Raw genomic sequence first — 26,974 nt, 5'->3', positions numbered from 1 at the left:
ATGGGCTACATACCACAGAAACTTAAATGTTTATGGTCCAAATACAACAGTAAATTAAATGTCTGTAGTCTAAATGCAACAATAACTTAAATATTTGTGTCTAAATACACGAATAACTTTTAACATTTGTGGCCTAAATACTAAAGTAAGCAAACAGGTGTCCTCAACAAGTTCAGAATACAGAGCCTACATAATCCATACAAAATGAGGTACACTTACACCTGACCTAAATACAGATGTATACCTACGGGTAAAAATAATTAAATTCACACTTGAGGTAATTACAAAAATATACCAAAACGTAAAAATAATTGGTTACCTAAAATAATTGATCATCTTAAAGTAACCTTAAAAAAAAAAAAGAAAGTTTTCCTGGCTTACTTTGTACTGCTGTCATAGCTGCTTAGGGAGTTGAGGGAAGTGTTTGACCCAGACTGGTTCTTCACACTCTGGTGGTCATTGTAGTCCCTGGAAGAGTGTGGCAGAGGTCAGAGGTCAGAAGGCAGCCATCATTATAATCATCATTATCATTAATAACATTATTGTTTTTGTGGGCATCATCATCAGCATTTGTTTTGTGGTTCTTTACATTAATAATAATAATAATAATAATAATAAATAATAATAATAATAATAATAATAATAATAATAATAATAATAATGTGTTTATTTTTGTAAAATTTTGATGTGGAATATAATAATAATAATAATAATAATAATAATAATAATAATAATAATAATAATAATAATAATAATAATAATAATAATAATAAAAAAATAAAGTGCTTACTTGCGTAATATCTTAACGTGAAATATTTAATATTTTCTGTGCTTTTTCATAGATCTGACAAAGGGTATTTAATTCTAGATTATTATTATTATTATTATTATTATTATTATTATTATTATTATTATTATTATTATTATTCAGAAGGTGAAATAGATTCATCGAGAATAACTCTACGGGAATTCAACCCTCTTTTCACTACAAAGCTGGCATGCTTCCAGTGATACCATACAATATCCTGTGAGGATACAAGGACGTAGAGTCCTTCTGGATCCTTGAAGAGTGTCCTTGTTATCCTCTTTGATAATCCTCTTTGACAACGTAGTTTTATGGACATCCGTCAACGCCAGCGTGAATGCGCGCTTGCACGGAACTGGGTCATGGTGATCTATAGGATTTCAAAGTCACTCACACGAAAATAATTTGGGTAGGGTCAACTTTTATAAGAATTCTTTATAGAAATACAACGTATTAGATAGAGAAACATGTTTAATAATTCACAGTTTATTTATTGATTAATTTTTTAATAATAATAATAATAATAATAATAATAATAATAATAATAATAATAATAATAATAATAATAATAATAATAAAGTGCTTATTTCCGTAATATGTTGACGTGAAATATTTTATATTTTCTGCCAAAAGGTATTTAATTCCAGACTATTATTATTATTATTACTTTATTATTATTATTATTATTATTATTATTATTATTATTATTATTATTATTATTATTATTATTATTATTATTATTATTCTTCAAAAGGTAGACTCCTCATCATATGGAACAAGCCCACAGGGGCCATAGACTTGAAAATGAAGCTTCCAAAGAAGTTTCTATTCTTCCAGGATATTTTTTTCTTTTTTAATAAATGGTCTCTTTCTAATGAACACCATAATAATAATAATATTATGTGGAAGCTTCTTGAATCAAGTCATAGCCCCTTTGGTGGTGAATACGGTTCATCTTCTGAATAATAATAATAATAATAATAATAATAATAATAATAATAATAATAATAATAATAATAATAATAATAATAATAATAATAATAATAATAACAATAATAAATTATCTTCTGCTACTTCTTTCTAATGAACTCCATAATATTCTTTGGAAGCTTGAACTTTAAGTCAGTGACCCCTGTAGTGGGCATGTTCCATATGAATACAGTTCGTCTTCTGAATAATAATAATAATAATAATAATAATAATAATAATAATAATAATAATAATAATAATAATAATAATAATAATAATAATCCTTACGTTTCTTGTTTACTTCGTCAATCACAATGATTATTAATGCTTTGTAAAGTCAAAATTTTAGCATTATCACTGACAGCAGCTGAGAATAAATAATTGACTTTAATAAATGGAATTTAGGCTGTCAAACCCAGCACTAGGGTACTTTCGGCCATTCAGCTCTTAAGACTGTGAAAAGAGGGAGTTAGAGTGGTCGGACAGCAAGATAAAGATTATTAAAAAAAATAACGGGGATGTGAAGTATAAGAGATAATTGCTATTATTTTAATATACTAAGACTTTGTAGCATTTATGAAAACATAATTTGTTCTTTATATATTTTAAGATTTTATATAAAAAAAGAATATTTACCGAACTATGTAGAATAATTAAATAATTATTCTACACAGATTAAATAATTCAGTGTAAGAACAGGCTCATTGGCTGATATTCTCAAGAACAGTTCAGTAGCTACTGTCATTCTCTATCTGAATATCAACAAATTGTTTCTTTCCACTTATATCAAAAATATAATTCATTGCGTTACAAAAATATCTGAGGCTAAGGCTAACTTTCCTTTCAAATGATGAAAATAAAAATGAATGTCCACAAGAATCAAAATAATAATTTGGAAAACTCTTGAATAGATATTTGCAAGAATCCATTTTGGCATCAGAGAAAAAGTTCAGGGATAGATAGATAGATAGATAGATAGACAGATATACAGGCAAACAGAGATATATATACGGATAGATAGATATATAATAGATAGAAAAGTAGATAGACTGACAAACAAATAGATAGATAGATAGATATACAGACAAACAGAGAGATAGATAGACGGATAGATAGATAGATAATAGATAGAAAAGTAGATAGACTGACAGGCAAATCTATTGATAGATAGACAAATCGATAGATATACAGACAAACAGAGAAATACAGACAAATACATAGATATATAGAGATACAGCCAGATAGATAGATAGATAGATAGATAGATAGATAGATAGATAGATAGATAGATAGGTAAACAGGCAAAGACAGATAGATTGATAGGCAGATAGATATAAAGACAGATAGATAGACAGACAAATTCAGATAGATCGATAGTTAGACAGATATATATACAGATAGACAGCTCGTCAGATAGATGGATAGATAATAGGTAGAAAAGTAGATAGACACAGACAAACAGATAGATAGATAGATAGACAGGAAAGTCGATAGACTGACAAACAAATAGATAGATAGATAGATAGATAGATAGATAGATAGATAGATAGATAGATAGATAGATAGACTAACACACAAATAGCTAGATAGATAGATAGAAAAGTAGATAGACTAACACACAAATAGCTAGATAGATAGATAGATAGATAGATAGACAGAGAGACAGACAGACGGACAGACTGATAATGCAGATAGACACAGCTCGTCAGATAGACAGACAGAAAGATAGAGAAGAAAATAGACAGGTGAATAGACAGTCTGGCCGAGAATTCCAGCGCTCCCTACAACCCCGACCTACATAACCTTGTCCCAAAGGCAAGGCCCTTTTTATTTTCTTTCTTTTTATTTATTTCCTTATTTCTTTATTTTTCCTCAGGCGGAAGGACGAAGTGTCATAAGAACAACGCAGAAGGGGAGACAACTGTCCTCCATATATCGCCCGTAACAAGGCAGCCTTGACTGATATCGGTCTCCGCTTTGTGTCTCCCAGAGGAGGAGACGACACGGGCTCTTGACGGGTAAAAAAAAAAATAGTAAAAAAAAAAAAAGTGGTGACAGGTGGAAGCCAGGGAGGGAGGTAGTAAAGAAGAAGAAGGTGAGGATACGATGAAGATTCGAGCGTCGATGACGTAAGGAAAGAAGGTTCCAGTGATTTATTGGCTTGCTGTAGGCAGCGAGCTATTTTTTTTTTTTATTTCTATTTCATTTTGTTCATTTACACGCTAAGAAATCAAATAAGGACTAAGGCATGTAACCTGTTTTTTTATTATTTTTAAAATTTATTTTGTTTATTTACAAGGAAACAAATGAAAATCAAGGCGAAAAAACAAACTGAAAATATGAAATCTGTAGGCTTCAGCTACAACTCCTTACGAAAACCACTACGAAGCATATTTTTTTCTATTTTATTTTGTCTTTTCGCGAAAACAAAAAAATATAAAGAAAAGAAATCATGTAACCTGGTTTTTTAATATTTTAAAAAATCTGTTTTGTATCTTTACACGAAAACAAATGCCAACCAAGACGAAAAAACAAATGAGAATATGAAATCAATGTAGGATTCAGCTACAAGTCATTAGGAACACCATTACGAAGAGGTTTAAAATAATGTTTGTTATTGTTCGTAAAGTTAAAAGGGGAATAGTACATTAGGCCGGGGTCACCTGTAGACAGAATTAGAACAGATGAAGTCTGTTCATGGACGGGAAGATACAGACAGACAGACAGAATGGAAGACAGTGCATCTTTATCACCTGTCAGTTCTCTGTCGGTCTGATCAAGGACACAGTAACTTTTTGACTAAGAGTCTCACTAATTATGTATCTTTCTCATAAGAATAATTGTAACGTGATACACGTTTTGTTAACTATTTCCGGGTGCCTGATAATTGCTCTCTCTCTCTCTCTCTCTCTCTCTCTCTCTCTCTCTCTCTCTCTCTCTGGGAACTTGATAGTTACTAACGATAATCAAATCTGAAAATTCTTTTTTTCATTCTAAAATTATTTAAACAAATCGCCTAAAAATTAAACAAATTTTCTGAAAATAATTTAACCAAACTTGACATTTATTAAAAAATTATCATCCGCCTGAAATCACCCAACTCTCTCTCTCTCTCTCTCTCTCTCTCTCTCTCTCTCTCTCTCTCTCTCTCTCTCTCTCTCTCTCTCTCTCTCAGTTAAAAATTAAAGAAATTTTCTCAAAATCAGTTACCCAAACCTTACAATTACTGAAAAAAATCATTATTCGCCTGAAACCAGAAATCAAAACTCTCTCTCTCTCTCACTCTCCCTCTCTCTTTAACCAAACCTGACAATTATTAAAAAAAATTATTATTCATCTAAAACCAGCCAACAAAACTCCCTCTCTCGGGAATTTCGTCGCAATAGGAAGACGTCAGGAAAGACTCTCACCAACAACTGGGCCCACATTCGCACCCCAGGAACCCCGAAATATCTCGGTGACGTCACGTCTACAAAGACGAGAATGACCCAGTACCTACCTAGACTTGTTCTGGGTTTGATGGCTTATAAAACAGATTCTATAGAGAATTTATGGGTGTATTGCCTGCCATGTCTCGGACGTTTTAGTGACTGAGAGTACTCTCTCTCTCTCTCTCTCTCTCTCTCTCTCTCTCTCAACTATTTTCATATGCAGATTCCAACCCGTTGGGAAATGATTTTACTGTGAGGATAAATCAAGTTTGATGAAATATGAGATTTGATAACCGTTTTCTCTCTCTCTCTCTCTCTCTCTCTCTCTCTCTCTCTCTCTCTCTCTCTCTCACTCACACACACACACACACACACACACACACACACACATATACACAGACAAACTCACTAAAACAAGTCATAATTGTAAATGAGTAATCTATAGTGTGGAGGTCTATATCACTTTGTTTCTCTCTCTCTCTCTCTCTCTCTCAGTCAGAAGCATATCTAAGTTTGTTCTGAAACAGTGTCTTATTACATTACAGGATTCTAACAGACGGCTATTGATGATCATATTCTCTCTCTCTCTCTCTCTCTCTCTCTTTCTCTCTTCAAAATGACAACATGTACTTATCAATTACAGGTCCTGTGGAGAAGAAAGCTATTGTATTTTTCAGTTTCCTAATTTTGTTTCAAAACAAACATTGCTTTTCGTACTGTCCGCATCTGATACCAGAATTGATCTTGTACTAAACGCATGTGCGGAAATAATTAAGCTTAGTAAACACGTGAGCGGAAATAATTACGTGTAGTAATTCAATCCTAATCAGAGAGAGAGAGAGAGAGAGAGAGAGAGAGAGAGAGAGAGAGAGAGAGAGAGAGAGAGAGAGAGAGAGATCACCAATACCTTACTGATAGAATTCAGTAATGTAATAAAAATATTCAGCTTTAAAAAACATAAATTTAGATATATTTCTGACTGAGAGAGAGAGAGAGAGAGAGAGAGAGAGAGAGAGAGAGAGAGAGAGAGAGAGAGAGAGAGAGAGAGAGAGAGAGAGAGAGAGATATCCCAATAATCGACGCCTTCGTACGCCCAAAAAAAAAAAAAAAAAAAACTACTGAATCTCATTAGCATTCATTAAAAAAAAAAAGACACATCTCGATCTATGATTTATGAGAGCTTCAACCCTGACCTCCTCTATCATGAAATCGGGTTCTCGTCGATTACAACGGCAAATTAAATCGTTTCTCATTAAAAGGATAATTCGTAATTTTTGCACATTTTTCAAGGTTGGTGGGCTGACCTCCCCGCCTCCCCCTTCCCTGAACTGACGGCTTATACATAAAACTGAAGGGTATATATATATATATATATATATATATATATATATATATATATATATATATATATATATATATATATATATATATATATATATATATATATATATATAAATGATAAATGATATATTATATAAAAACTGACAGGAATATAAACCTAACGGGAGCATAATAATGAAGGGTGTATAAAAACAGACGGAAGTATAAAATTGGTGGCCATTGGGAAGGAGTACCAGAAGTAATAGGAACTGCGAAAAGAAGTCATTTATTAAAAAAAAAAATAACTTGACAAACGACTGAATAAATAGAGAAAAATGTAAGTAAATAATTAAAAAGCAAGGAGAACTGTATTAGGGTAGTGATGCATTGCATCTTCGCTTTAGCTTTTGAAGTTCCAATTGCACTCCATCCTCAGGGAGGCTGTTCCACACCTTGAAGAAATGTGATGTAAACCAGCTCTAAAAATAAAGCTTAGATTCATTTTAATGTTTCAACATTTCCCGGCTTCATCAGTGTCAACCATATTCAGAATTTCTGAAGGCCTCGGATACACTTGGATGTAGTCTGAATTGAATGACAGATAAATTCAAAATGTTCTTTAGAAATTAACAAAATCTTTCAGAGTCCATTTTTCACTTATAAAAGCTGACTGTGTTTTGCCCCTTTTCTTTTGAATAAAATAACCAGCTAATTGTTATGACGTGAAATACATCAATCTCTGGGCCCTGACTTCACATAGAACTTACCATTGGAAGAGAGAGAGAGAGAGAGAGAGAGAGAGAGAGAGAGAGAGAGAGAGAGAGAGAGAGAGAGAGAGAGAGAGAATCTCTTGGCAGTAAAAGACACAGAGCGACAGAGTGCCTCAGAATCTCTTGCTAGTAAGAGAGAGAGAGAGAGAGAGAGAGAGAGAGAGAGAGAGAGAGAGAGAGAGAGAGAGAGAGAGAGAGAGAGAGAATCTCTTGGCAGTAAAAGACACAGAGCGACTCAACAAGAGACTGTCGTCTAAAGGAAAAATATTTTTTCCATTCTCGGGAAACTGTTTTTCTCAAAAGAATTAATTCCTCCGTAATTGAGTCATTTCTCTTATCAAGATGAAATCCCGACCAAAATCCCAAAGGTCCCTTAAATTAATCCCCTAAACCCCGTAATCCCCCTTCGGTAATTAAAGGTCTTTCAATCGCGCTTTCTCCAACACGTCTTATTGGAGCCATTGCCTTTTTTTCCCTCTGATCTGACTCAATGGCTTAAAAAATCCTGACTCAATGGCTTAAAAATCCTGACTCAATGGCTTAAAAAAAAAAAAAACTACCTGACTCAATGACCTCTTAAAAATCCTGACTCAATGGCTTAAAAATCCTGAATCAATGGCTTAAAAATCCTGACTCAATGGCTTAAAAATCCTGACTCAATGGCTTAAAAATCCTGACTCAATGGCTTAAAAATCCTGACTCAATGGCTTAAAAATCCTGACTCAATGGCTTAAAAATCTTTTTAAAACGCAAGGAGAACTGAAATTTTTGCCTTTGTTTTTCTTCCTGAAAAATTATTTTCCCAAAAAATAAAGCTTAGATTCATTTTTAATGAACATTTCCCAGCTTCATCAGTGTCATATTCAGAATTTCTGGGCCTCCACTATGTAGTCTGAATGAATGATTTCAAAATGTTCTTTAGAAATTAACAAAATCTTTCCGATCCATTTTTCACTTATAAAAGGACTGTGAGAGAAAATAACCAGAATTGAGAGAGAGAGAGAGAGAGAGGAGAGAGAGAGAGAGAGAGAGAGAGAGAGAGAGAGAGAGAGAGAGAGAGAGAGAGAGAGAGAGAGAGAGAGAGAATCTCTTGTAAAAGACACAGAGCGACAGAGTACCTCAGAATCTCTTGCTAGTAAGAGAGAGAGAGAGAGAGAGAGAGAGAGAGAGAGAGAGAGAGAGAGAGAGAGAGAGAGAGAGAGAGAGAGAAACTCAACAAGAGACTGTCGTCTAAAGGAAAAATATTTTTCCATTCTGGGGAAACTGTTTTTCTCAAAAGAATTAATTCCTCCGCAATTGAGTCATTTCTCTTATCAAGATGAAATCCCGGCCAAAATCCCAAAGGTCCCTTAAATTAATCCCCTAAACCCCGTAATCCCCCTTCGGTAATTAAAGGTCTTTCAATCGCGCTTTCTCCAACACGTCTTATTGGAGCCATTGCCTTTTTTTCCCTCTGATCTGACTCAATGGCTTAAAAAATCCTGACTCAATGGCTTAAAAAATCCTGACTCAATGGCTTAAAAAATCCTGACTCAATGGCTTAAAAAATCCTGACTCAATGGCTTAAAAAATCCTGACTCAATGGCTTAAAAAATCCTGACTCAATGGCTTAAAAATACTGACTCAATGGCTTAAAAATCCTGACTCAATGGCTTAAAAATCCTGACTCAATGGCTTAAAAATCCTGACTCAATGGCTTAAAAAATCTTTTTTAAATTTTCCTTTGTTTTTTCTTCCTGAAATCCTTATTTTCCCAAAACTAGGATTCCATATGAAGGATATATATACATACTCGTGAGATTTCGTTCTTCGATCCTTGGTGAGAGAGAGAGAGAGAGAGAGAGAGAGAGAGAGAGAGAGAGAGAGAGAGAGAGAGAGAGAGAGAGAGAGAGAGAGAGAGAGAGATTGAGAGAGAATATAAACCTTGGCAGTAAAAGACACAGAGCGACAGAGTGCCTCAGAATCTCTTGCTAGTAAGAGAGAGAGAGAGAGAGAGAGAGAGAGAGAGAGAGAGAGAGAGAAGAGAGAGAGAGAGAGAGAGAGAGAAATCTCAACAAGAGACTGTCGTCTAAAGGAAAAAAAACCATCTTTTCCATTCTGGGGAAACTGTTTTTCTCAAAGAATTAATTCCTCCGTAATTGAGTCATTTCTCTTATCAAGATGAAATCCCAAAATGCCAAAATCCCAAAGGTCCCTTAAATTAATCCCCTAAACCCCGTAATCCCCCTTCGGTAATTAAAGGTCTTTCAATCGCGCTTTCTCCAACACGTCTTATTGGAGCCTGTGTTTCCCCTTTCTTTGATTGCCTTTTTTCCCTCTGATCTGACTCAATGGCTTAAAAATCCTGACTCAATGGCTTAAAAATCCTGACTCAATGGCTTAAAAATCCTGACTCAATGGCTTAAAAATCCTGACTCAATGGCTTAAAAATCCTGACTCAATGGCTTAAAAATCCTGACTCAATGGCTTTAAAAAAATCCTGACTCAATGGCTTAAAAATCCTGACTCAATGGCTTAAAAATCCTGACTCAATGGCTTTCTCCAAAAAATTGCCTGACTCAATGGCTTAAAAAATCTTTTTTAAATTTTCCTTTGTTTTTTCTTCCTGAAATCCTTATTTTCCCAAAGAGTAGGATTCCTTATAAGGATCCTACTCGTGAGATTTCGTTCTTCGATCCTTGGTGAGAGAGAGAGAGAGAGAGAGAGAGAGAGAGAGAGAGAGAGAGAGAGAGAGAGAGAGAGAGAGAGAGAGGAGAGAGAGAGAGAGAGAGAGGGGGGGTCAAATCTTACATTTACAGAACGAAAATGGTGAATCATATTTGAAACGAAGTTATAACAAAGTAATTTAGAGAGAGAGAGAGAGAGAGAGAGAGAGAGAGAGAGAGAGAGAGAGAGAGAGAGAGAGAGAGAGTCATATCTAACATCTACAAAACAAAATGGTGAATCGTATCTGAACTGAAGTTGTAGCAAAATAATCTAGATGTCTACACACACACACACACACACACACACACACACACATATATATATATATATATATATATATATATATATATATATATATATATATATATATATATATATGTGTGTGTGTGTGTGTATATAATATATATATATATATATATATATATATATATATAGAGAGAGAGAGAGAGAGAGAGAGAGAGAGAGAGAGAGAGAGAGAGAGAGAGAGAGAGAGAGAGAGAGGGGGGTTAAATCTTAGATTTACAAAACGGAAATGGTGAATCATATTTGAACCTAAGTTATAAGTTAAGTTTATCTTAGTTTAACCAGACCACTGGGCTGATTAATAGCTCTCCTAGGGTTGGCCCGAAGGATTAGACTTATTTTACGTGGCTAAGAACCAACTGGTTACCTAGCAACGGGACCTACAGCTTATTGTGGAATCCGAACCACATTATGTCGAGAAATGAATTTCTATCACCAGAAATAAATTCTTCTAATTCTTCATTGGCCGGTCGGAGACTCGAACGCTGGGCCAACAGCGTGCTACCCGAGAGCTCTAGCCACCCTCCAATGAAGAACTAAACGAAGTTATAACAAAGTAATTTAGAGAGAGAGAGAGAGAGAGAGAGAGAGAGAGAGAGAGAGAGAGAGAGAGAGAGAGAGAGAGAAAACAAAATGTCAATCAAACATCTGATATCAAACATCTACAAAACAAAATGGTGAATCGTATCTGAATTGAAGTTATAGCAAAATAATCTAGATGTCTATATATATATATATATATATATATATATATATATATATATATATATATATATATATATATATATATATAGAGAGAGAGAGAGAGAGAGAGAGAGAGAGAGAGAGAGAGAGAGAGAGAGAGAGAGAGAGAGTCATATCTAATATCTATAAAACAAAATGGTGAATCAAACCTAAATTGAAGTTATAGCAATATAATCTAGATGTCTAGATATAGATATATATATATATATATATATATATATATATATATATATATATAGAGAGAGAGAGAGAGAGAGAGAGAGAGAGAGAGAGAGAGAGAGAGAGAGAGAGAGAGAGAGAGGTGGGCAACCTGATCCACTTACCTGAAGCATCGCTTACACCTGTTGGGCCATCGTGTCTGAGGATGGAAGCCCAGGGGGCACAGAGGGTCATTGGCCTTGGGCATTCTGGGTCACATAGGCCTGGGGGCCCCACCTGCCAAGAAAAAAACTATTTCAATAAAGGGGTATTTTGGGGGCGGGGCTAGGCCCCACCTGCAAACAAGGATCATTTCAATAACAGGGTATTCTTTTACGGGAAACCCCACCTAAAAAAAGGGTATTTTCTTTGCTTCGGGGGCTGAGCACCACCTGCAAAAAAGAAATATTCCAATAAAAGAGTATTTTCTTTTGGGGGACTGAGCCCCACCTGCAAAATAACATTATCTCAACAATAGGGTATTTTGGGGTTGGGGCCCACCTGCAAAAATATATTTCAATAACAGGGCTTTTTGGGGGCTAAGCCCCCTACAAAAAAATTATTTCAATAAAAGGGTATTGTCTTTTTGGGGGGCTGAGCCCCACATGAAAAAAATTTCAATATTAGGGTATATTTAGGGGTTTGGGTCCTACTACAAAAAAAAAATATTTCAATTAAGGGGTAGTTCCTTTTTTGGGAGGGAGCTGAGCCCACCTGCAAAAAACATTATTTTATTATCAGGGTATTTTAGGGGCGGGACCCACGTGAAAAAAATTTAATTAAAGGATAGTTTCTTTTTAGGAGGGGGATAAGCCCCACCTATAAAATCATTATTTGATAAAAGAGCATTTTTTTTGGGGGGGACATACCTGCAAAAAAAAAAGTATTTCAATAAACGGGCATTTTATTTTAGGAGGGGCAGCTAAGCCCCACCTGCAAAGAAAAAAAAACATTGCTTCTATAAAAGGGTATTATGGAGGGGGGGGCGCCAACTAATTGCCCACAGCTGGGTATACTCTGAAGAAATTTCTTGTTTGTTTGCAGAGGTGTGTTGCCATGTGCATTGCCAACACAAAGTTCTCTCTCTCTCTCTCTCTCTCTCTCTCTCTCTCTCTCTCTCTCTCTCTCTCTCTCTCTCTCTCTCTCTCACGATGTAATATATATATATATATATATATATATATATATATATATATATATATATATATATATATATATATATATATATAAATATATATATATATATATATATATATATATAAAATATATATATATATATATATATAATATATATATATATATTATATTTGTTTTCATATATATATATATTATTATGTTTGTTTTCATGGAAATGTATTTTTAAAGGCATTATCACCACAGTCTCTCTCTCTCTCTCTCTCTCTCTCTCTCTCTTAATCTTAAGTGGCCCATTCCCTTAGCATCTGCTTACCCACGAAACGTTTGCCTGGCGTTTGTTTGACGTTTCTTGCCCGTGTTTTCCACGGACGTTGAAAAAGCGCGCGTTTTTACCACGGGCCTTCGGAAAAAATATGCGCGTTTTTTCCAGTCATTCAAAAAAAACGCGCGTTTTTTATCACGGCCATTCAAAATAAACGCGCGTCTTTTTTTCACGGCAATTCAAAAACGTTCGTTTTTTTCATGGCTCTTAAAAAAACACGCGCTTTTCACGCTCTTAAAAAATAAAAACCTGTCGCGTTTTGCACAGCCCTTCAAAAAAAAATGTGAGTATTCTTCACTGGCGTTCAAAAAAAAAAAAAAAAAACGCCCGCACCCATAAACCCCGGTCACGGGACGTTTATATTTTTCACGTTTAAAAATAAAGATGATTCACACCGCTCCTCTGACATCTGTAGCTGTGTTGTCCAAGGAGAGAGAGAGAGAGAGAGAGAGAGAGAGAGAGAGAGAGAAATGACGCAGGCTTAGAAAAAAATGGATGAATAATTGGGAACAGCAAGACAAGAAGAAGAAGAAGAAGAAGAAGAAGAAGAGAGAGAGAGAGAGAGAGAGAGAGAGAGAGAGAGAGAGAGAGAGAAATGACGCAGGCTAAGAAAAATTTCAATAATTGGGAGATGAAAATCAAACATATATTATAAAAATATGTTGAAGATAAGAATGCAAAATATAAAAAAAAAAGGCGAACCGTAGAGAGAGAGAGAGAGAGAGAGAGAGAGAGAGAGAGAGAGAGAGAGAGAGAGAGAGAGAGCCAGACCGGATATCAAATGGCATACCTCATCAATCTTGATTTATCCTCACAGTAAATCATTTCCCAACGGGTTGTAATCTGCATCTGAAAATAGCTGAGAGAGAGAGAGAGAGAGAGAGAGAGAGAGAGAGAGAGAGAGAGAGAGAGAGAGAGAGAGAGAGAGATGCCTTTATTAATATGCAAACGAGACTCCTGATATACAATATGCCACCATCTAAACGTCTTGGTCACGTGAAAAAGAAATGTTGAATATTTTCTTAGTAGAATATTTATGGCAATAATATCGAAAGCAAGATATATAGTATAATATAATATATGTAACATAATGTAACTTAATTTAATGTCATTTTAGTAGCATAATTTAGTAATTATCTTAATGTAAGCAGGTGAATTTCGCCAAGTCTCTCCTACCCATACAAAACCTTGTTACGAGATAATATTTTTAAAATATAAATTAAAATAATTTGTAAAGAATAAGTATAAAATTAATACCAATACAGAATTAAATATACATAAATATAAAAATTATATCAAATATAAAAAACATTATTAAATATAAAATTATAAAATAATTTGTAACAAAAATTAGTACGTAATTAATATAGCTACAGAATTAAACATATATTATATATACATATATACTGCATATATATATATATATATATATATATATATATATATATATATATATATATATATATGAAAAATAATTAATATAGCTACAGAATTAAACAACTATATATATATATATATATATATATATATATATATATATATATATATATATATATATATATATATATATATATAAAAACTAGAATTAAATAAAATTTTATCCACTCCGAAACAAGATCAAATTTAATCAATAACTTTCACATGACAGCGCCCGGAGACAGCAAACCTCCTCCAAGGCAAAACAGTCCACTATCCAAAGAAAGTTCCATTTACTCAAGACTTGAAAAAGGATAATAGGAAAAATGAAGAGGTCATATATCAGGAAAATAAAAAGCAAGGAGAGAATTCCCAAGCTTTCAAAAAAATGAGCAGAAACAGTGACGTTATGAGAAGTACCTCTTGAAGAAATAGTCGTGAATCTGGAAACACAAAAGTAAGGAGAGAAATCCGAATCTTTTGAGAAAATCGAAAGAAAAAGTGACTTGTGAAAATGACCTCTTTAAGAACGAAAGGTTATTGGTCTGGAAACACAAGAGCAAGGAGAGAATTCCAAAGATGTCGAGAATATGGGAAGAAACAGTGAATTTTCGTGCTTACAGTTTGACACCGCCATGAGTCTAGCCGGAAATCCTTTATTTGTAGGCCGTTATTTTTATACCCACCTTAAAATACCCATGTGATGACTTACTGGGCATATATTTGGCATTGTCCCAGCTGCTGAAGGGATATATATATATATATATATATATATATATATATATATATATATATATATATATATATATATATATATATATATATATATATATATATATATACATATATATATATATTATATATATTTGTATATATATATATATATATATATATATATATATATATATATATATATATATATATATATACAGTACGTGTGTATGTATGTATATATGCATATATACATACATATATGCATACACATATATATATAATCTCTAGTAACTCCAATTTTCATTTACATAATTCCTCGTCCCTTAAATAACCTAGGCCGTCATTACCGAGTCATTACTCTTTCTTGATTAAACCTTCATACGGCAGTAATTAGGATAACCGCCCCAGAGGGCATAAATATGTTTGTTGTTTATCTTTACATACCGCCTATTTTAATCTCGTAAAGACTTGGGGGGGGGGAGTTATCGTACGCTGAGGGAAGGTAGGTATCGTATGAGTTATCGTATGATTTATCGTAAACTTTAGTGATCGTAAATCCTAAGATTTTTATGTTTTATTGTATTACGTCAGGAAGTTGGGATTAAGAGTGTGGATTACTACGCATTATTATTTCAGTAAGCTAAAATGGATGGAGATTAACCACTCTCTCTCTCTCTCTCACACACACACACAAACACACATGAATAATACGTATTCTGAAATGGATAGCGATTCACCACTATGGATAAGAGGTGCACTATAAACACATACACTCTCTCTCTCTCTCTCTTTCCCCCAACACTGACGCAGTTATTATAAGCTTAGCAGGCCAGCCAGATATAATCTATTGTAATGTATCAATATTAATTTTAACAAAACTCCAAAAATCATTCAGAAAATGATACTATTGAATTTTTAACATAAAATGGAATGTTTTTCATCCAATGCAAAGACAAAGGGTTGGTAATCTTCAATAAAAGTGCTGGCATGAAGCCATTTTAACCCCACAACAACAAACAGAGAAAAAGACGTTATATCACAAGCCTCGGAAAGCTTTTCAACACGGCCAGCCTAATAACTCCAGCTGAGTCATTTTAATTAGCTAATTACGCAAATCAAAGTTTTGATTTGCGTAATTTACGAATTACGTAACTTGCGAATTACGTTAATGAATCTTCTACTGAAAAAAGCAGACACCATTTACGTCGACAGGACAAAAATTCAGCTGCGTCAAAAGTTGACGATCGACTGAGCTTTTCAAACGTCGGGTGCGAGAATGAACGAGGTTCAACATTAAAAAGAAAATTACGATGACATTGTAGAAGGGAACTGGTCAGAGTAAGGTCGTTCTTTCTGGGACGATGTCAATTTAACGATAAAGTCGCCACCAGGTGTCTCTACAAGACCTGTTTACCTGTGCTGGAATATCAGGTTATGTCTTGAAGAGTTGTCTATTAAAAAATAAAATAAGAGTGTTATACGAAAGATACCTTTCAAATTAAAACTGAATTATCTGTCGACTCTAAAATTAAATTAATTATTGTTTTACGAAGATAAGTAAACTGAATCTGAATTTACTTGAGGTTTAAAAGCGAAATGGAATTATTTATTTTAGCCAGTGAAGTGAATCATATTTTTCAGACGATGTTAAAATCAATAAGTATTCATGAATTTAGCTGTAAAAAACAGATATTTTACAAACTCAGAAACGCATATGCAATCTTATCCAAAAATATTTGTTCAACAAATTCATTTCTCAACTCAAATAGTACCCTATTCTTTTAAAAATCAATTTCTAAACTCAAACAAGCAAAGGAATCATATTCAAAACATAATTTCTAAACTCAACTGAGGAGTCAAAATGCGACAAAAAATCAATTTCTAGAGCCACAAATAAATTCATGCTTTTACTGACCAGTCACCAAACTATTCTGCTCAGTTAAAAAGGAAGGTATTCAAGTTTTCTCTGCTAGGCCACAAAGGTATTTAAGTTTTCCCTACCCCGTCACAAGAGTATTCGAGTTTTCTCTACTGAGTCACAAGGGCATTCAAGCTTTGCCTAGTCAGTCACAAAAGTATTCAAGTTTTCCCTACTCAGTCACAAGAGTATTCACGTTTTCCTTACTTAGTCACAAGAGTGTTCAAGTTTTCCCTACTCAGTCACAAGAGTATTCAAGTTTTCCCTACTCAGTCACAAGAGTATTCAAGTTTTCCCTACTCAGTCACAAGAGTGTTCAAGTGCTCCCTGCTCAGTCACAAGAGTATTTAAGTTTTCCCTACTCAGTCACAAGTGTATTCAAGTTTTCCCTACTCAGTCACAAGAGTATTCAAGTTTTCCTACTCAGTCACATGGGTATTCAAGTTTTCCCTACTCAGTCACAAGAGTATTCAAGTTTTTCTCAGTCACAAGAGTATTCAAGTGCTCCCTGCTCAGTCACAAGAATAATATTCAAGTTTTCCCTACTCAGTCACAAGAGTATTCAAGTTTTCCCTACTCAGTCACAAGAGTATTCAAGTTTCCCCTACTCAGTCACAAGAGTATTCAAGTTTCCCTAATCAGTCAGTCAAGAGTATTCAAGTTTTCCCTACTCAGTCACAAGTGTATTCAAGTTTTCCTACATAGTCACAAGATTAAGTTCAAGTTTTCAAGTCTACTCAGTCACAAGAGTATTCAAGTTTTCCCTACTCAATCACAAGAGTATTCAAGTGTTCCCTGCTCAGTTTTCTGTCAAGTAAGTCACAAGGGTATTCAAGTTTTCCTCACTCAGTCACAAGTGTATTCAAGTTTTCTCTACTAGTCACAAGAGTATTCAAGTTTTTCCCACTCAGTCACAAGAGTATTCAAGTGCTCCCTACTGCTCACAAGAGTATTCAGAGTTTTCCTAGTCACAAGAGTATTCAAGTTTTCCTACTCAGTCACAAGAGTATTCAAGTTTTCCCTACTCAGTCACAAGAGTATTCAAGTTTTCCCTACTATTCAGTCAGTCAAAGAGTATTCAAGTGCTCCTGCTCAGTCACAAGAGTATTTAAGTTTTCCCTACTCAGTCACAAGAGTATTCAAGTGCTCCCTGCTCAGTCACAAGAGTATTCAAGTTTTCCCTACTCAGTCACAAGAGTATTCAAGTGCTCCCTGCTCAGTCACAAGAGTATTCAAGTTTTCCCTACTCAGTCACAAAAGTATTCAGTCACAAGAGTATTCAAGTTCTCCCTTCTCAGTCACAAGGGTATTCAAGTTTTCCCTACTCAGTCACAAGAGTATTCCAGTTTTCCCTACTCAGTTACAAGAGCATTCAAGTTTTCCCTAGTCAGTCACAAGAGTATTCAAGTTTTCCCTAGTCAGTCACAGTAGTATTCAAGTTTTCCTTACTCAGTCACAAGAGTATTCAAGTGCTCCCTGCTCCGTCACAAGAGTACTCAAGTTTTCCCTACTCAGTCACAGGAGTATTCAAGTGTAATGTTTTTACCACCAAATGTTATGATGTTCTTTCTTTACTGTTGTAATGTTATTAGAGTCCCAGGAGGCTTAGGAAGACACAGTGTAGTTTTCTTACTTCATTAACACACTAATTAAAATATACATTATATTTACAATTAAGTGAATCGAAGTATGAGCCTTGCTTTCTTCTCAACCCACAACTGGTGAGGCTCTCGATCTCACTCCTCTGCTCCTCTATCTTCTATCTGCTACCTATCTGCCTCTGTTCTATCTGCCTCTCTCTCTTCAAACTTGCTTTTTGAAGGGTCTTGAAAGGAAAAAGTCCACCCCTCAGTAGGTGGACCATTGCTTCTTGTTCCGCATTGTAAACGTCGTGAGTGGTTGGAGATTATCTAACGACGTTCTTTTGGGTGTGATTAAATTACTTAATCCCCTCCTTTATAGGTGGGACTCATGACGTCGCCGGAAGTCTTTAGGTTCCGGCGAAAGTTGAAAAGGTCAGCTCACAGGTAGGACAGTTAGGCATTTTTGTTATGGTTGCCTTAGATTATACTGGCACCTGTGTTTTGGCTACATAATCATAACACTTCCTGATCATTATTCTCTCTCTCTCTCTCTTTCTTTCTTTGTCTATCACTGGTTCTCTCTCATTTCTTTTTCTCTCTCTTATATTTACGCTATTCCTAACTAATATTCTCCCAGCTATCATTACATCACTTGGTAACCTACCAAACATTGTCTTCAATGTTTAATTAATCATAATAAAATGGATACAAGAGCAATAATTAAATTGTCAATAAAATGCAGCATTGGACATAAAAAATTGTTTCTCCACTTGTGGAGGAAAAGACATAAGTTCATTAAAACATTCTCAAAAATTAATCATATCAAAATATCAAACACATCAAATTTTAAGTATATTGATTAATAAGTATATTAAATGAACATATCAACAATAAACACATGAACAAGAAACATATGAAATTATTATCATGTAAGAAATAATGTTAACATCAACTGTCAATTATTGTTATTATTGAGTTCTGTCAATATCCCTTGTATTTTTCTGATAATGAGATTTCTCACTACCAGGATAAACAAAATAACAGTTATTACTAATGCCACCAGATTCACTAATGATAAAATTGGGGAAACAGTTTCTTTATAGTAGAAATATTCATCAACATAGTTCAAATTTTCAAGCTTCCTTAATTCTGAGACAACTTAAATTCATCTATTTTATATGAGTAATTCTTATATGTCACGTTTGTTGAATTTATACGTTGTGAAAAGATGGGGTTCATAATATAATTGGTTTGCTATCACTAACTGACATGATGTTGTAAAAGATTTAACATTTTTAAACTTTATTTCTGCACTAATGTTGTGACATTTAATTTTAGCTACAACAGTATTTAGTGAAAATACAAAGATTTCTTGACCAATTATAAGTGTTTCAAAAGGTTTATCAGAGTTTGTGGTACATACATCTTTTTCTTTGTTTTGATTTAACACAATCTCTTGAATACAGGGATAAGCATTAGTATTCTTATACAGGTTATCAAAATTACATATATATTCCTGTTCTTTGAACAGAATACAGCCATTAAATTGTTTATCAGTGAAGAATGACAATAGTAGAGCGTGTTCTTCTAATGCAAAATGCCTGATTGTTTCCCTTTGAATGATTATCTGTTTATTAACTATTATAGGAAACGGGTACACAGTGATTAATGTGTTTGTGATCCTAGTATTGAAAGGTGCAATTATGTTGGCACTTATTAAATTGCAGTACATGAATACATCTTCCACAAGTGGCTGAACGTGTTTTTCCATGATGCCAAACTTAATAATGTCTTCTAATTCTTTAGAAGTGATTAGTGTTGGGCTCAAAATACCTTTATAAGCAAGCAAAATGGCATTAAATGTTTTTATGTTCCTGTAGTATCACATCACTTTCCAGAGCAAATGTGTTTAAAAACTGTATGTTTTCCAACTTATTCACTTCATTTGTTACATTCTGATTGACTTGAGTTATAAACATTTTCAGCTTTTCTATTTGTTCTGCATTCTGATTATGTGAGGTAATTACTTTAATTATCACTGTGCCTCTTGCTGCTGCCCATTTTTCCAGTCTGTCTATTTTTTCTGTATAGGTTTCACTAAATACATCACATTTGTATTTTCAGTCCAACACCAATATATACTTATATACACACATATTTAACTCTGTCGGTTTCGTAGATTATATATTTTGTTTACAACAATACCTACAGCATTTTCATGTCTTATGTTATCTATAACTTCAGTGGACCATGGATCTGTTTTTACTACTTTTATATGATTCCAATGAACTACTTTTTCTTTTAGATCACTTTCATTGATTACTCCATATTTGTTTAATTTTAACACTTCTACACCCTATATGTTCCAGTGAACTTGGGAGAAACCTTTACATTTGGCCCTTCTGGAACATGATTTTGTACATATATTTGAGTACCTACTGTAATGTCTGGTTTAATGGCACTCTTATTATAATATCTGGCATGAGTGTTATGAACCCCTTTTAATTTTGCCCTTGTTTTCATGACTGTATCGTAAGCATGTCTGGTTTTCCATGCAACATAGTCATCGTAGTTATAAGTATGTCTGGGTGATGTGTTAGGCATTCTTTTCTGATAACCATATAGCAAATAAAGTGGGGATTCTCCTATTGTCTCATTTACAACATTATTCAATGTGAACTGTACGTCTTCTATTGCTAAGTCCCAATCTTCTGTTCGTGGGCTCACTAAGGTTTTCAGGATATCCTTTATTTTACTATTAGTTCGTTACATTGCTCCATTAGAACTTGGTTTATAAGCGGTTATTTGACACATTTATTTCATAAAATTCACATATTTTCTTTAAAAGATTACTAGTAAACTCAGCAGCATTATCAGAAAGAAGAACTTGTGGACATGAATGCCTTGTGATAATTCCAGATTTAAGAGCTTCTGCTTGCTACTGTGGCTGCATCTGTTTCTTACTGGTACGATTTCTACATATCTAGTTAGATAGTCTAAGAAGACATATTTGTTTATTTCCTCTAACAGTCCTTGGAATGGACCTAGAAAGTCCATAGTTACTACATGATATGGATTTAATTCTAATGGATATTTTTCAAGTGGAGCTTTTAAGATTTACGTTATCTTTATGTCGATTAGAAACTATACAGCTTTCTACAAAGTTTTTGGCATCTTCACTACAATTTGGCCAAAAATTATTTCTGGTTATGATCCTGATTGTCTTTTTAATTCCTGGATGTCCTGCTAACTTATATGAGTGTGTTAGTTCTAAAACTTCTCTGATTAGTGTTTTTGGGATGTATAGTCGAGAACAACCATTCTTCTCTGTTGGCCTTTTATACAACAATCCATTTATTAATTGAAATTTTCAATCAGGTTTTAAGGATTCATCTAATATTAACTGTCATAGTGTTTGTCTGATTTCTGCATCTTTCCTTTGTTGTATTTTTACTCTTTCTAAATCTAAATCTAGTACTTGACAACTAAAACAAAAGGTATTAGTGGTAACACATTTTTCAGTTTCTTCTTGAGATCTGGATCATGCATCTGCCAAGGTGTTAAATTTTCCTGGAATACGAGTACATCTGAATTCCGGGGCAAATTCTAATACACTAATGAAACATCTATTGAACTTCATGTTGCTGGTAAAGGCTCTCTTTTTAAATAAGTCACAAATGGGTTTGTGATCAGTAACCACATTAACCTTATGACCTAAAAGTATGTGTCAAAATTTCTTTAAACCCCAATGTAAAGCTGAACACACTTTCTGTGGTACTATAGTTTCTTTCTGCTGGGTTTAAAACTCTACTAGCATAATATACTGCCCTCATTCTAGTTTTGGCATTTTGCAACAATACAGCTCCTAGCTCTGTACTTGAGGCATCACAAGCTAAGTAAAAGTCTTTGGAAAAATCTGGGTAGACTAAAACAGGGTTCCTGGTCATTTTGCTCTTTAGTGTTTGAAAAGCTGTTTCTTTTTCATCCATCTATTCATAATTAACATCCTTCTTGGTTAGTTCTGTCAAAGGTTTGGGTATAGTAGCAAAACCCTTTATGAAAGGTCTATAATAACCTACCATACCTAGGAACCTTCTTAATGCTTTCAAATTAGTGGGAGCTGGTAATCAATTATTGCCTTTATTTTACCTGCCTGCATGTGCAGTCCATCTTCATTAATTACATGACCCAAGTATTCTAAGGATTTCATCAGGAATTGACATTTCTCTCATTTCATTTTTAGTCCTGCAATTCTTAATCTCTCTAGGACCATTTCTAATGTTCTGAGGTGACTTTCTAAGTCTTTGCTAAAAATGATTACATTGTCCAAGCATACTGCAACATTTTCTATATCTCCTAGAATTTGTAACATTAATCTGACAAATGTTAATGGGGCTGATGTGAGTCCAAATGGCATTACTTCAAACTGTAAATGTTCTTTATGTGTGCTGAAGGCTGTGAATTGTTTCGATTCCTCATCTAGAGGTACTTGCCAACATCCACTAAGAAAATCTAAGGATGAAAATATTTTGGCCCCTCCTAATTGAGCTAACATATCTTGAATCACCGCCATCGACATTCTATCTGGAACTGTGTTGGAATTCAACTTCCTGTAATCTATTACAAGTCTCCAACTACCATCCTTCTTTGGAACAAGTAACAATGGGGAATTATATGGAGACTAAGAAGGAATTACTACTATTATCTTTTCATTTCCTCTATCAAATTGTCAACTATGGGTCTTTGGCTTATTGGTAATCTGTAATTAGGAATAAAAAATGGCTTGGCTCCATCATCTAACAAAATTCTATGTTGTAGAACATTTGTTCTTTCTAGTTTATCTCCTTCAATAGCGATTACATTTCTGTATTTCTCTAACACTTGAATTAACTTGTGTCTATTTTCTGGAAAATCTGTTTTCTTTACTTGTTAATTAATTTGAGAGTTTTGGCCATTTATAGAGAAAAATGCTTCTTCTTCTACTGTTAGTAAAGGATTGTTAATAGGAATCCCTATGCAAAAGACAATGCCTGCGTATAGTGTTAGTCTGTTATCTGAATAGTTTTGGACTTAATTTCGCTGTTATCACCATTCATGTGAACTAGGGAATTATCAATTCTGACAAAATCTGGCAATTCTTCATTCAATATTAGAATATCCTCATCCCTAACATCCTCTTTTGACCTCAACTATATTTTTGTTAAACATTTTGTACATAAAGTTACTGCTCTGTTGAGTATAAATTGTACTTTATTATCATCAGCTGTGCTAACACAACATACTTCTTCTTCTTTGTCTGAAAAATAGCAAAGTTCTGCATTTCCAGTGGTTTCTTCTGTTACTTCTATTATACTATTTATATCTGATTTACTTATTTTATCTAAGAGCAATACTTCATTTAGCATTTTCCCTTCACTTTCACAACGCATTACTACATTGCTATAGTTATAGGTATAGGCGCCTTGATTTTCGTTAGATTCGGTGTTTTGGTCATCACAGTTATTTATATCTGAGTAATTATTTATATCTGAGTAATTGTCATCTGTATGTGCACACCTCAACAATTCTATATTCTGTAATTGTGGGAATTCCTCTTTTTTATCTGTTTCTATTTTATCTTGCTTGTTCTGGTTATTTATCTGCTTACCCTGTATGTTTGTCTCGCTTGTCGAAACTGTCTCAGACAAATTGATCAGATTTGGGTGAAGCCTTTCTTCGTCAAGCGCAAAACATACGCTCTTCTGATTATCAGGCTAATCCTTCCTTCACTACTATCTAATATTATTCCACATTTCCTCACTAAATTAAATGAGAATAATACTTGTGCTGGAAAAAATCTTTCTAAAACCAGAAAACTTTCAATAAATTTATGACAAAATATCTATTTCTAAGTTTACATTCCCCAGACTTTTAATCTGTTTTCCTGCTATTCCTTTTATTACTCTACTTTGACCCTGAATTTGAGTTTCTGCCATGCCTAGATATCTGGTTAAGTTATTTGATCAATTATATTTACAGTACTACCTGAATCAATGAGTACAGTGCATGTCTTTCCATTTACTGGAATCTTTATAATAGGCAGATCCTTTCTGTTTATTTCTTCCTCTTTCATGGAAAATATTACTTCTTTGTTATGTAAATAGGAAAATGCGCATGAACTTTCATTTCCCATTGTAACTGTTTCTCCTTTTTCTCTTCCATCACCTTCAAGGGATTTACTTTCATTTCTCTGTAAAGCGGTTAATTGTCACTGACTGGATGATTTATTTATATTTGAGAGACTGTTACTCATCTCTATAACCTCTCTATAGGCTTCCTTATTATTGAACCAACAGTTTTTAGTTAAATGCCCGATCTTTTTGCAAACTGCACAGATTGTAGGCTTTCTGCATTCATTAGTGGAATGATTGATATACCCGCAGTTTTTACATGTTTTTTTGATCTAGCTTCTTGAGCTGAATTATTCTCTGGTTTTGAATTATTTGTGTTTCAATATTGACCATTATTATATCTTATGGGTGGATCGAGGAATGGTCCATTCCTCGATTGATTCTGTCTTCCTTTCTGGTTTGGCTTCCATTTTTTCCTTGTATTCTGTACATATTTCCTTTGAAAGGAAGTTTATCTATTCCCTACTTGTCTGGAATTATCATTATACTTGTTATTTCTTTTATGACTCATTTGTATTTCTGCCTTTCCTTTCATTTTTTGTTTCTGTTACCCCTACAAATTCCTTAGGAAAATCTATCTCTTTCTTCTGGATTTCTTGCCTCATTGATATTATAGTTGTAAGGCTATCACTTTTAGGATCAATTTTAACTTTCTTGAAAGCTTTCTTTTTTTTTTCTCCAAGTGCATTATACATCGTTCCAAATGACAAGTAATTCAAAACATATCTTAAACTAACTAAATCATTTTCTTCATCACCAAAATCATTCTTATTTCCTATGGTGATGTTTGTTTTCCTTAAGTCTTCTATCACTTTGTGTGTCGATTCTTCAACATCTGTGTGAAGATTTGCTATGGATTCTCAATCATAATGCTGGGTAAGGAATTTATTAATATTATATAATGCATCACTTTGACTTACTGGTTCCCAGATTGATAAACAAATGTGTTTAAATTCAGTGTATGAGGTTATTTTGCCGCATCTAACTGAATTCAAAGTTCTATGTGCATCACCACTTTTCTGAACTAATGAGAAGCAAGGCTTCGTTAATTTTAGTTCTTTCAATTATTATTCTCCCTGTAGATATGCAACTGTCTGCATCAGCTAGCCACTGGTTCACAGAATATGATTCTAGCCTATTTTTGTCAGGATTTGACCTTTCAACTCTTCCACAGAATCGTGTGGCTTCCGTAATGATCGCTGCTTGTGCCATTGTTCTAAATTGAAATGTGTTAGTATTATTAGTATTATTATTGCTATTTGTGTTATTAGTGTTAGTGCTTTCTTGAGTTAATGATATTCATGAACTTTGCACTGGAACTTGACTATGTCTAAATGTTGTTGGTCTTAAATTGTAATGTCTATTCTAATAGCATTCAACAATATGTCAAACGAATCCTGCATATTACAACAGTATTCTAAAAATCATAAAAAAATTTATACACAAATACATAACAGTATTCAAAAAATACGTCATCAAAAGAATATGTTATTAAAGATTCCTATCTATCAAACATTAAAAATTTTGAGAGAAATCATAAAAGTTTTATTCCTTCTGAGAAAGAGAACATAAAAAAAAAAATTTTCATACATTCATAGAGAGAGAGAATAAAATAACTTTCCAACCACGACTTAATTATTTCTGACTTTTTCACCTTTCCATTCGTGACCAACACTGTAGTTCACTGTAGGCACGTCGTATCCTGCGTGTCTTGACTAAAACTGTCCTTTTCTTGCTTCACCAACCATCAGGGATTCGTCTTCTTCTTAGATTTCACCAGTAATGTTGATTTTTAATGGGAATGTTTGTCATACATGTGAAGAGCACTCATCCGTTTTAACAAACTGTATATAGAAATCTGTTGTGTGTGTGTGTCGATAGCTCTAACAGGAATGTTTTGCTGAACATGTGAAAAGCACTCATCCATTTTAACAGACTGTGTATAGAATCTGTTTGGGTTTGTTTCGATTGTCACCAACACACAGGCTACGGTGTTTTGCCGTTTCACGTTGACTGGTATGCTTGTGTTATTCTCATTGCTCAATAATATTTCTTAGTTGTGGGTTTTCTAAGCGGTAATGTTTTCGCCGATGTTATGATTCACTTCGTCGCCTGTTATTTCCTTCGGCTATTGGACGTTTGTAGTGGGAATGTTTTCGTCGTCTGTTTTTAAATTCTTGAGTGTGTATTTGTTCTGCTTGTCAATTCGTTGTGGAATTCTTGTATGTGTACACTGCACTTTTTTGCATCTTCCTCGGATCCGATATTGCTGTCACCATTTCTAATGATGTAGTCACCATTTGTTATGATGTTCTTTCTTTATTGTTGTAATGTTATTAGAGTCCCAGGAGGCTTAGGAAGACCCATGTAGTTTTCTTACTTCATTAACACACTAATTAAAATATACATTATATTTACAATTAAGTGAATCCAAGTATCAGCCTTGCTTTCTTCTCACCCCACAACTG

General features: G+C 33.8%; 1 protein-coding gene across 17 annotated transcripts in view; it reads right to left on the bottom strand.

Moving 5' to 3' along the window:
* Window positions 1–26,974, bottom strand: part of LOC136845355 (early endosome antigen 1) — a 190,661-nt gene that overhangs the window by 114,950 nt on the left and 48,737 nt on the right. For all 17 annotated transcript variants that reach the window (XM_067115625.1, XM_067115616.1, XM_067115610.1 and 14 more), the window contains exons 2-3: window positions 11,372–11,483; window positions 382–468 (exon numbers count right to left, since the gene is read on the bottom strand). In XM_067115625.1, the coding sequence (XP_066971726.1) occupies window positions 382–468; window positions 11,372–11,454 (170 nt within the window). In that variant the 5' untranslated portion in view covers window positions 11,455–11,483. The remainder of the gene's footprint in view (window positions 1–381; window positions 469–11,371; window positions 11,484–26,974) is intronic.

The sequence above is a fragment of the Macrobrachium rosenbergii genome, chromosome 13 (assembly GCF_040412425.1).
Source record: "Macrobrachium rosenbergii isolate ZJJX-2024 chromosome 13, ASM4041242v1, whole genome shotgun sequence".
NCBI lineage: Eukaryota > Metazoa > Arthropoda > Malacostraca > Decapoda > Palaemonidae > Macrobrachium > Macrobrachium rosenbergii.
Note: the sequence above shows the minus strand (reverse complement) of the source record. Positions and strands in the feature narration are given on the sequence as shown.